Source organism: Martes martes, assembly GCF_963455335.1.
Source record: "Martes martes genome assembly, chromosome: 17".
In the NCBI taxonomy this organism is placed as follows: domain Eukaryota; kingdom Metazoa; phylum Chordata; class Mammalia; order Carnivora; family Mustelidae; genus Martes; species Martes martes.
This window is the reverse complement of record NC_137905.1, coordinates 6751646-6763995: the sequence shown is the minus strand read 5'-3', so window position 1 is coordinate 6763995 and position 12350 is coordinate 6751646. Positions and strand designations below refer to the sequence as shown.

General features: G+C 51.7%; 1 protein-coding gene across 1 annotated transcript in view; it reads left to right on the top strand.

Moving 5' to 3' along the window:
* The window catches only part of PLCG2 (phospholipase C gamma 2), a gene marked incomplete at its 5' end in the record, with an annotated part of 136533 nt that overhangs the window by 62200 nt on the left and 61983 nt on the right, over positions 1-12350 (top strand). Inside the window, 2 exons of the mRNA XM_080829391.1 lie at positions 6645-6688; positions 8784-8856. Coding sequence (XP_080685517.1) covers positions 6645-6688; positions 8784-8856 — 117 coding nt within the window. The remainder of the gene's footprint in view (positions 1-6644; positions 6689-8783; positions 8857-12350) is intronic.

Sequence of the window (12350 nt, the reverse complement as noted above, 5' to 3'; positions counted from 1 at the left end):
TTAACCCACTGAGCCACCCAGGTGCCCCCACTTTTTTATATGAAAACGAACTTTTAAAAACTGCTTTAATAGCTGGTCAAAACATGTTTTTAGGTTAAAACCTGTAAGTTTTATTGATGATCAGTTCTTGAGAACAGTGACAATGGTTGATGACGATGCACAAGGGAAAACCAGAATAATGACAACTGCCGTCTTACGCAATTGACCAGGGTTGAGAAAAGCTCGATTCACTCCAGATAAGTAGTTTGCAAATAACAGTTTTTAAAATCGGTTGCCTTGAAATTTCAGGATGCTGTCTCAGACAGATGGTAGGCAAAGCTTGAGAATGAGGTTTGCACAGAAGCTAACGCAGCTGCCCGCTCAGGTTAGCCCACGGTGGTGTGTTTCTACTGTGATAAAATTCCACCTAAGACCTATTTCAGCCTGCACTTTCATTGACAGTGGGTGTGTTTGGGGAGGGGGAGGAGAAATTTGAGTCAGATTTCTGTAGAATCCCTCAATCCTCTGGGGGTAACTTAGGTTGCCCAGTTTGGGGGGAAAACATCTGTAACCAAGGTCGCTTCTGTTGAGCCTGCATTCGATGGCACTTGACCTAATGCTTTAAATGTTTTTAAAATGAATGGCCTACATTTAAAACTTCAGAGATTCCATATTAAGATCTAGATTTCCCGCTGCTTTTGTAAAAATGCTGACACGTGGCTCTATATGGGTCCCGAGTTCCCGGTGTGGACGTCCGAGTAGGAAGGATGCAAGCCTTCTCTGGTTTGCCCCAGCTCCCACCCGCTAGCTCTCTCAAATAATTTCTCTTGCCTACCAGGCCCCAAAGACTTTGAATCTCCTGCACCAGAGGGCAGAACTGACCTGGAATTGGAAGAACAAAGCCCCAGGCTTTATAGGTAGTGGCCACCTTGAGAAACCTTAGCATGCTCCTCTAGGTAAACACCCCTCCCCTAGGGTCAGCATATCATTTGCTTCCTGAGCTCCTTGCTGGCAGCACAGAGCCCAGGAAAACAACAGCTGTGTGCTCTTAGAGGCTCAGCCCGATTTCTCAGGCTCCTCTGGGGAGACAGGACCGTTTATGGCGATTGACAACGCCCGGCTTCAGCTCCGGGCCCTCCTGTTTCATCTCGCTCTTAACCCAGTTCCCTCTGCCCGTGGGATTTTGAGGCAGACCCAGCCTGGTATTAGTTCTCCCAGGAGTGCTTGAGTACCCAGCTTCCTAACTCCTGCTCCGCTACCTTCCCAAACGTGTGAAGGCCCCTGGCTTAGTCGCGCTGGGTGTCGGGCACCCTCAGGCTCTGATCAGCAGTGAGGACGGCTGGCTGATTTCCTTCTTGCTCTTGGTCCAGAACTTGAGTTTCACCGCTGTGGGATGCGGTGGTCAGTTACTGTTTGTTCCCCTGTTTTCACCCCCTGGCCTTCTGTACCGTCTGTTCTCCGGATCCTCCCGGAGATTCCTCTGGAAATGCTTTACGGTTCTACAGTAGCTGCCTAGCAGTATCCCCCTGATGCTCCCTGTTCCTTCCGTTTCCGGGGCGCGGGCATTCTAGCGTGCCTTTGCTGGATTCTCTGCGTTGGGGGCTCTCACAATTTCAGCCTGAGGCTGTGGTCTCATCTGAGGCTCCAGTGGGGGCAGATCTGCTTCCAAGCCCAGGAGGTTGTGGAGCAGTGAGCTCCCCGCAGGTTGTAGGACTGAGGGTTCAGTGTCTTGCTGGCCGGAGGCCACCCACAGCTCCTAGACGCTGCCCAGAGCTCCCTCCTGCATGGGGCTGCCCTGCGTGGGTGCTGGCTTCCTCAAAGGCGGCAAGACAGGTGCTCGTCTCGTCGTCATAGACATATAATCACGTACGTCCCGTTACTTTTGCAAGTGGCAGGGACAATGCAGGGCTGTGGATGCTGGGAGGAGGACATCCTGGGGCCATCTTAAAAGTCTGTCTAGCAAGGGTTCCCATAAACCCAAGATTCAGAGTTGCTCTCCAGCATCTTCCAAATACTCATCAGCTCCCAGATCGTGTCCAGCATGATTCCAAGAACAAGGGCCTCCCCAGCCCTGCAGGGTACCAGCCAACAAGCACGCACGGCCTCCTGCCGTCCATCGCCATCCCCCTGGGCTCTGAATGTAGGCGTCTTCTCTTGCTTGTTTGCCTGTTAAAGGAGAAAATGGCTGTAATTTTTTTTTAAAGGTGGCACTGATCTTGCTTTAGTGGTACCCGTAGCCGAGAGCAGCATTGTTTCCAGACGCTCCGTCTTGTCGGTTACGTGGGGTGACGGTACCCCCTCCAGGCTTACTGAGAGGACGAAGAGGGCTCCTTGAGAGCGGTCACCAGGCAGAGCATCCCACACACAGCCGGCCTCCAGGACGGCCTGTCCTTTCCTGAGGCAGAATCACCTCGGGAGGAAGAGAGTACCGGGGCCCCTTGGTCTTCTTGCTCCGTGTCCTGCTTCAACGGGACCCTCTAGGTCAGAGTCCATGGGTTTCCCTGGGGTGTCCTTTGCTACTTCACTGTGCTGGATCACCAGACCAGGAAACCCTTCATAAGAAATTCCATGCTGATGTTTGAAGAAATTATGCATCCTTACTACCTAGAAGCAGGAAGCGCATACAAGTAAAAAGAAAATGAAAATGAAAATGTCTCCCAAACCTTCCATGATGATACCTGGGATTATGCATTTGGGAGAAAGATTGATATTTATTCTTGGAGATTGTGCATGGGTGCCAGTGTGGGGGGCGTGAGTCACATTCGGTGATGGCGTTCTGCCTGCGGATTCCAGGGAATATCGCAGATTCTTCTGTTGGGCAGTGGGTGGGGTGGGGAGTGTGGAGGTCAGTGGAGAATCTCTGGTTAGCTTTTCCTGTCAGTGTCCTTTTCGCCTTGGCCTCCTGACACCCAGTGGCTCACGTAAGCTGCTAAGCACGGAAGGTGTAGGCTGAGCCACAGCCTGGAGGGTGCCCTGCCCCCCCCAACCCACCACATGGGGAGACTCATTCCCTGACCTCAGGTTGACTTCGACACCTCTGGGCCCTTGCTTCTGTGGCCCCCATCCTGTGGCACGGCCTCTTCCCTTGTCTCCTGGGAATCGTGTCAGAGGTGACTTTTCCTCTAAGCCTTTAGTTTTCCCCAGAGAAAATTAATTTATCCATTATTTTAGGCATTCCTTCAACACATGGTTGGGCCAGGAGGACACAGTGGTTGATAAGACAGACACTTCCGCTGACCTCAAGGAGCCCTGGCTGCAGCCAGAGGGCTCAAGGATGTCACCTGTAGTTAACACGGGGCCAACAACGTCCCAGTTTGGTAGACGTTGACCCCATAACCACACACAGTGATGCTAGAATAACTTAGTTGCTGTCTCTCCACTGTGTGCCTGTACCATCTAGAATATTCTTCTGTCATTGCTGGGATGCCGTTGTTTACTCTGTGTACATTTGCTCGTACTGCCCCTTTGGGCCAGTGGAGAAGTACCAAGGTAGACCAGGGTCGACATTCTGACCCCTCGATGTTCTAGATGTGTCATCTTGGAACGCCTGCTTGTCGTCTCAGAGTCTGCTTTTTGTGTCTGTTGTGGGGCTTGTTTTATTGCTTTCCTGATGGGGTGGGCACGAGGGGTGACTGAGGTCGTGGCTGCCCTGCACCAGCTCAGGACAGGCCCTCTGAGTCCTCAGAGCTGTCCCAGCAGACCCCAGGCAAGTGGCGGAGGAGAACAGACCTCTGTCTCCCGCTGTGCGGGGCTGGCCATGCTGAGCGCCCATGGGCGTCTCCAGGGAGGATCTGCCCCCTGCCATTCTCCCTGCATCTGCGGCTTGCTGGCCTTCCTGGGGGCTCCCCGCACTCCCGTGTCTGCCTCTGTCATCACGTGGCCGCCTTGTTCTGGTCCGTGCCTGCTTCACGTGTCCCCCTTTATAAGTCATGGCCTTAGGGCCCACCCTAATCCAGGAGGACCTTGCTTTCACCTGATCACATCTGCAAAGACCCCCTCTGCAGACCAGGCCACACTGAGAATGTAGCGGGGAGGGAGTGGGGCTTGCACAGATCACTAAAGATGTTGATAGGTTACAACATGACATGCTGTAACCTCTTGCATCTGTCGAATGCCGACCCTGACATGTTTCCACCGTCCGACTGCTGCCCCATTTCTCTGCCCCGTGGAGGGACCCGCTCCAAGAGCCCCATCAGCATCACTGTCTCGCCCCAACTCTGTTTCCTGACCTTGTCCCAGCCATGGGCCGGGCCTCCCACCCCTCGGCCGTTCATCTCGTCCTCTCACCAGTGACCTCCACGCCGACAAAGCCACGGGTCTTCGGGATACTACGCCGTCTCCTTTCTCCTCTCACCTCACCATCTGTGCATTCTCAGTGTCCTCGGCTGGGTCTTTGGTTTCTTGGCGTCCGAGGGTTGGTGCATCCCAGGCAGGGCTCAGCTCGACTCTCCCATCTAACTACCTGCTTGCCTTGCTTCTCCCTCTGGAGTGAGACCTCTTCTGGAAGAGACCTCCTGATGCTTCTCCCCTCCCCCCAGCCTCCACTTCAGGGGGTACGTGTCTGGCCGCTCTGCCGGACGGGCCCAGGAGTCTTCTGGCCTTCTGCCTTCGGTTCCCCGTGACCCCCACCGCCCCACCTGCCCTGTTCCGTTGCATCTTTGAATTCTGCTTGTGTTTGTGCAAGTGGTGAGCCTTTTTGCTTTCAGTCCTTCTCCTGCCCTGCTCTGTACCCTGGGTGGTGGTGGGGGGGAAGGGGGACGAATCCCCAAAACACATTCCCACGTGCTTCTGCCAGCAGGGTCAGCCAATGGGGTGATTGGGATGGAGATGCAGGCAGACGAGAGGGGAAGCTGGGGTGTTTCTCTCCATGTTTTCTGGCTCTGGAAGCATCTGTGCAGGAAGGGCACCTCCTTTGTCCCAGCTGTCCACCTGGCTGAAATGGGATGGGGCTTTTTTTGTGCTTCATTGAAAAGAAGGGGTTTTCTCCAGGTATGAGGAGACCAGTGTCAGGGTTTGGGTTTGGAAGGGATCTGGCTTTAAACACTAGGTTGGTCTGGGGATCTAAGTGGCAAATAAGTCCAGATCTCAAAGAGCATGCAGGCACTGCCTCAAGTCCCGCTCTTTCTCTCTCTCTCTCTCTTTTTTTAATAAAGAAATGGTTATGCTGTAAATGACACGTAAATAGAAGGAAGTACTTCTGAGTTTTTCTAAAAGAGTGGCTCTTAACCTTTCTGGGTGACCTATTTCTTTGAGATGTCAATTAAAGCTGTAGGTCATCTTTCCAGGGGGAACAAAAGTGCGTATGTGCAGAGACTTACACAGATCTCCTGATGCTTACTGGGGGCCTGTAGGTACCTTTTCCAGAAGTCTGGTTTTCCACATGTCATCCTGGACTCCAAGCAGCTTGGCAAGAGGACTGGGGAGGCCAGAGCAGGAGAGATGTTTATATCATTAACTGCTTGTAACATCCCAGTGGCTGCATTTCCATTTGTGCCCTAGTTTTTTTTTCCTTGAGATTTTATTTATTTATTTATCTATTGAGAAAGAGCGCGTGCACACACGTGAGCCAGGGAGAGGGGCAGAAGGAGAGGGAGAAGCTGGCTCTCCACCGAGCAGGGAGCCCCAACTCTGAGCCTGACTCTGAGCCCGGGCTCCATTCGGGGACTCCAGGATCATGACCTGAGCCGAAAGCAGATGCTTAACTGACAGAGCCCCCCAGGCGCCCCTGTGCCCTGCTTTTTTCCGAAAGCTTATCCAATCGCAGACTCAATGAAATACCATTTAAGTGTTGCTACCTAACCAGGAGCAGACACAATATGAGTGTGTTTGCTTCTGTGTGCGTGTGCACGTGCGTGTGTAAGGTGCTTGGCTGGCGAGCTGTCTCTGTGGAGGCTGGCAGGAGGGCTACTGTGGGCTTCCTGGTGGCGGGGCTCCCCATCACGACATCCGTGGTCAGAACATCAGGCTGTGAAGAGCCGGACCAAGGCTGTTCAGTATTTCTTTCTTGCTCTTGAATTTGAAGATGAAAACATAGCTCAGAAATAATACAGACTTGAAATGCAGCAGTGAAGGTGTGGAAAGGGTTGTGCGTTCTCTGGTGGGGGTGCTGGTTGGGACCTCTTTGGAGAGCAGTGCCGTGAATGTATCAGAGTTAATGTGCACACCCCATACCCGCCCAGGTGCTTCCCGGTCTAGGAGTCTGCCCGATGGAAACATTTGTGCAGCTGGACACAAGTAGACACGTTGATGGGCGTTCTTTGTAATACTGAATGCAAGGGCAGAAAATCCGTAATGTAGGTATTATGGAATGTGGGGTTTTCAAAGTAGTGAGGCAAGACTGTTTGAGGTTGCAGAATAACATACACCACTTAGAATGAACAGAGACGTGGATGTAATATAAGATGTAATTAAATGACTATCCATCAAGCACATTCTAGAAGGAAACCTACCAAATTACCAAGGTTGATTGCTTCTTAGGAATAAGACTAAGAAGAGGGTGAGGAAGACGTCTCCCTTTTGTTTATGAATTTCTGTCATATTTGCCTATTTATAGTTCATACCAATTATAATTTTTTAATTAAAAAAAACCATTCATTTGCATTGAGCAGCTCGCCTTGTCTAACGTTCTTAATTTTTTATGTGTTTCTCTTTGTTTTATATTTCAGATTCTTGACGAATTCAAAAAAGATTCTTCCGTGTTCATCTTGGGGTGAGGCATCTCTTCTGGGGTCATGTTCAGGGTGGCTGTGCTGGGAACAGGTGCCCACGTGGGCCCTCCTAGTTGGGCCAGCTGGTGCCAAGAGGGCCGCCTCTGCGGGCAGCCACTGGTCTGCATGGGGACAAGGTCTCTTACTGGGGAGTTGTCTTTCCTGAGCCTGTGGCATGGATAAACAGGAACAGCAAAAGGGTTTGCGGCGTGGTAGGAGGGTGGCCCAGAAGGTTCTATAGAAAAGCATGTATGCTTGAGGACCTGCTTTCCCAGAAAGGAGTTTGGGAAATTCCTGGTTAAGCAGGCTCAACTGAAGTAAAATGTGTTGACGCATATAAAGTGCTTCACGCAGTGTGTGGGATGGCAAAGGGCTTGTGAATGATGACAGTGGTATTATTATTACAGTATAAGTGTTGCAGGACTTGTCAGAACCTTTATTGTTCTTACCACCCCCCCCCCCAAGATTGATTGATTATTTTAGAGAGAGTGTGAGTGAACTGGCAGAGGTTTAGAGGTAGAAGAGAGAGAATCTCAAGCAGACTCCGTGCTGAGCTCAGAGCTCAACACAGGGCTCATTCTCAGAACACTGAGATCGTGACCTGAGTCAAAACCAAGAGGCAGATGCTCAACTGACTGAGCCACCCATGCCCCCCAGGACCTTTACTGTTCGTACTGATTCCCCGAGTGTGGGATAAATGAAGTGTTCTGTGTTTCCCAAGGCTGTCTGCCCGGGAGGAATGTTTGCCCTAGAGCTAATAGCACATAGAGTGGTGTGAGGCATGCTGACCTAGGCCTCCTTTTCCGAACCGGCCCTCATGGCTGAGGACACTCTGGCAACTGATCCTTCTGTCCCTTTCGAAACCAGAAACCTCAAGACTGCAAAGTCCATGTGAAACAGATGTGATTTTTGTGCGGTATTTTAAGGAAAAGTTAGTGTTAGACCATGAGGCTGGTTAGCAAAGAAGGTTACAATCCATACGAATCCTAATTAAACACCAAAGCCTTTGAACCCTGAGTGTTTAGTCAAGGGAACAGCTTAAAATGTGTTTTATCTCCTATATTTAAAAAGACCCCGCCAACACACACACACACACACACACACACACACACACACACACACACACACACACTCTCTGACACCTTGCGAATGGTCAGGGTAAAGTACAGATTTCCCTGGAAAGCTCTGTTCTGTGGAAACACTTTCCGTAGAGACCAGGCTTGCTGGTCCAGTGAGGTCCCGGTGTTTCAGTAACCGCGAGCAGCCTCTACCCTGAGGCCATCTGTCACCAGGCTGCTGGTGGGGCTGGAGTGTCCCTGGATTCACGTGAAGGGTTCCCTCCTCTCAAACAGGAAATCATCCTGACAGCGGGCCTCTGCCTGCCCCAAAGCCCGTGTTGAGCATCTTCAGGTCGAGTCTCCCCATCTGTCCAGAATCTGGGGGGACTTCATCTGACCCCCACTCCTGCTTCAGAGCCCCTAGTGGCTGAACAAAGTCTGCATTGTGGCCTCTGAGGAGACCCTCTGACGGGCCCTGTTCACTTCTCCAGAGGTGGCTTCCCCAAGACTCTGTCCACATCCAGCCCCACCCAAGCCTTGGCTGTGTGGCTCAGGCCTGGCCCCCGCACCGCTCTCCCCCTGCACTCCTGCCTCTTTCCACCTTCTCTTTTTCGTTCTTTCGGCCTCTGCATACCTGCTGCGCTTTACCTGAGACCCTTTCCACCTCCTGGTGAGCCCCTCTCATTCTCTGACTCCCTCAGCTGCCGCGTCCTCCAGAAAGCCTCCCTCGGCCCTCCGGGTCTCGACCTGGCCCCCCTCTTTCCACTGTCACCTCCTCTCCTTATTGCACTGTGTCCCCCGAGGCCACACTCCTGGAGGCTCTCCGTAGATCCCAGAGCACGCCGGCAGCCCTGGGAGCAGCAAATTGCGGATTCCGGGCCCCCGCCCAGGTTGGGGCGTCACAGCCCCTCCTTGCATCCTCTGAGGTCGGGGGTGTAGTGTCTGTCACCTTGTGTCCCCAGAGAGCCTCGCAGGGTGTTCGGTGGCAGCTCCTGTGGCTTGTGTTCCGTCTAAACACCCTCCTTTTCCCCGAGGACAGCAGCACCGACCGGCCGGACGCCTCCGCCGTTTACCTGCACGACTTCCAGCGCTTTCTCTTACACGAGCAGCAGGTGAGCGGCGCGCAGGGCTGGGGGAGTGGGGAGGAGCTGCCTGGGCCGCCGTCTCCCCTTCTCCCCAGCTGCCACCTCACCTGTGATTGTCTGAAACACGGGGGCTCCGTGTCCGGGGCCACCTTGGTGTCTCAGACTCTGGAAAGAGAACAGCCTCATCTGAGCCCCTTTCCCTGGCGCAGACCGAGGAAGGGGAGAGCAAGAGCCGTGCAGGGTCCGGGGGTGGTGTGTCCCCCCCACCAGCTGGCGTCTGCTCCTCCTCCCGGCACGTCGCACGTGTCCCTTTCCCGGAAGCCTTCCCTGGTTGACGAGAAGATGGGACCCGGCAGACGGGCCCGCCAGGTCCTCTGGGGGATAAGACAGCCCTGCTGTCCTTTAGCAAATGACACATGGGGGAGTGTCCCGGCATGTTTGTGGACAGACTGGTGGTGGAGCGAAGGGGCTTTGTGTTGGGTGGTGGTTTTCCATCAGAGTGGCTCTACCCAACAGGGCATACTGGCCATGCCTGGAGCCATGTCTGGTTGTCACAGCTGGGCGGGCTAGTGGCACGTAGTGAGTGGTGGCCCCGGACGCTGCTCCACATTCTCAAATGCATGGGCCAGCCTCCCCCGCCAAGGGATTACCCAGCGCCCGAAGGTCAATAGGGTTGCGGTTGAGAAACTCCCCAGTTCAACTAAGAGAAACCTGAGCTCTTCTTCCTTGCTGTGTGACCTCAAGCGGGTGGTGTGACATTTCTGCTCCCCAGTTTCCTCTGTAAATGGGGACGGGAGCCCTACTTCCCAGAATTCGTTAGAGGGCAATGATCTCTGTCTGTGAGTTTGTATATGTGCATATTCACGTATTTAAATGTTTTATGTGTTTCGCTGGAGTTGTCTTTGCTTTTTTTTCTCCTTATTTCATTTTTAAATTTTTTTTTACAGACTTTATATTTTTAGAGCCGTTTTAGGTTCATAACAATATTCAGTTCATTTGCTTTTCTAGAAACTCCATATTGCAGACCATCCCAGACACAGGAGCGGACAGGCTGGCATCCCGGGTCACCGTGTACCCGTCACTTAGATGAAGAGATGATGAACGTGTTTCAGTTTTTTTTTTTTTTTAAGATTTTATTTATTTATTTGACAGACAAGTAGGCAGAGAGAGAGAGAGAGGAGGAAGCAGGCTCTCCGCTGAGCAGAGAGCCCGATGCGGGGCTCCATCCCAGGACCCTGGGATCATGACCCGAGCCGAAGGCAGAGGCTTTAACCCACTGAGCCACCCAGGCGCCCCCGTGTTTCCGGTTTTATTTTACCTGTCCCCCATCTCCACACCTGGGTGCCTCCTGCCCTTCCCCTCTTCTTCATTGTCACTGGAATATTCTAAAGCAAACCCAGACTGGATCATTTCACTTGTAAATGCTCCATTGTGTCTCTCTTAAAGATACAATTTTTTTTTTTTTTTTTTTTTTTTTTTTTTACAAAACATAACCACAGTAGTCCTGTTCTCCCACCAACACTGCCTTCTTAATGTCACCCAGTGCATGTCCCGTGTTCAGATTTCATTGATTGTAGAGAAAATAATGAACAGAGACATTGCTTTGCACAAGGCCAGCTATATGGAGGCCCAGACAAAGGCGGTAGCCGCTACGGTGTCTGATGAGTTGGGACTGAGGACATGGAGAGGCCACACTTTCCCCATGTGGGCTTGAACCAGAGTGACCAAGAGAGGGCTTGTGTGTGCCCCCTGAGATGAGAGCTAAAGTGGGGTGTGCTGAAGGGTCACATGCGCAGTCTGGGCACCTTACACACTAGGTACTGGGCTCCCGGTGGCCTAAAGCAGAGAGGGGCACATGCTTTTCTTTTTTCTTTTTCTTTTTTTTTTTTTTTTTAAGATTTTATTTATTCGTCAGAGAGAGCATGCACAAGTTGGGGGGGTGTGCAGAGGGAGAAGCAGGCTCCCCACCAAGCAAGGCACCCAATGCAGGATTCGATCCCAGGACCCTGGGATCATGACCTGAGCCGAAGGAAGACGCTTCACTGACTGAGCCACCCAGGGGCCAGCAATATGCAATTCAAACAAAAACTTTGAGGGGAAAAAAGTTTATATACTCTGATGAAATAATTGCCCTTCTAGGAACTTGTCCTATAGAAGTAGTGGCAGAATCTTTAACAGAAATGAAAACTTGGAAGTGACTTCAAGGTTCCCACTGGTGGACTAGTTAAAGGTGCCACAGCCCAGCCCTAGAGCAGGTGAAAGGAAGACTCCAGAACTGATGTCCCTGGGTTGGCCTCGGGCTCACGGTCAGGTCTCGGTCAATGGCTGAAGTTTCTGTTTCTCCACTTATGCGATGTGGAGAGTCATACGCACCTCCTGGGGGTGTAGAGTTCAAAATGAGCCACTATGTGATAAAGGTTTACCATGGAGCTGGGCATGTAGTCCGTGCCCAGTGCCGACTCCCATCACTGTTCCCTTCCTTTGCTCTTAGCATTTTCTTTATTATAGCTGCCGGCACTTGACCCTACACCACCAAGTAGGTACATCTTTTTTTTTTTTTTAACCCCCAGAATATTGGTATTTGAAGCTCCTTTAGGTAGAAAATTTCTTTATTCCCAGCCAGGCTAGTTCCAGGTTACACTGGCTAAGCACCCCTAATTTTTAATAAATGCAAAAGCTTTGTAGGAGAAGGAAGGAGGAAACCCCTGGCTTCTGGCGGGCATCAAGGGCTGGGGAGGTGTTTGCATTAGGGAGCCTACGATTTGGGTTTCGTGTTCTCGTATTCAAAGATCGTGACACCTCACGGGCAGATAAACTGGCTTCTCCCCAGCCTCCTGGCTGTTTTGTGTCCCTATCCAGGTAGATTTGCAAGGGTCGACAGCAGAGGCTCAGTGTGGATCTGCGACCCATGCACCTGCGCGAGGCTGTTTCTCACCACCTCATTTGCATCTGTCCTTACGCCTTTGTTTCTCTCTGACATCCTGGTCTGACCCTCCCCATCCAAAAACACATGGATCTGGTAGCACATTTGCTTTTATTATCCTGGAAGGCCTAGGTTTTAGAATGTTCAGAATCCATAAAACACGAGTCGAAGGTGACTATTCTCTGTGCCAGGTTTCATCTTTGTGCCTATGAATATATGGGCTTTTAGGAATCAGGAGAAGAGTAGAGCTAGTTAATGCTGTGCGTGCTTTTTCTAACGGCTCCTGTGTGTCTAAGCTCCAGAAGCTGTTCTTGACCTGCTGAATGTGTGTCTCAGACATTATCCAAAACTCTGAGCAGCATGACTTGGCTGACTCTTTTTTTATAACGTTTTTTAAAAAAATATTTATTTATTTGTTTGACAGAGAGAGAGAGAGAGATCACAAGTAGGCAGAGAGGCAGGCAGAGAGGGGGAAGCAGGCTCCCCACTGAGCAGAGAGCCTGACATGGGGCTCGATCCCAGGACCCTGAGATCATGACCTGAGCTGAAGGCAGAGGTTCAACCCACTGAGCCACCCAGGCGCCCCGACTTGGCTGAC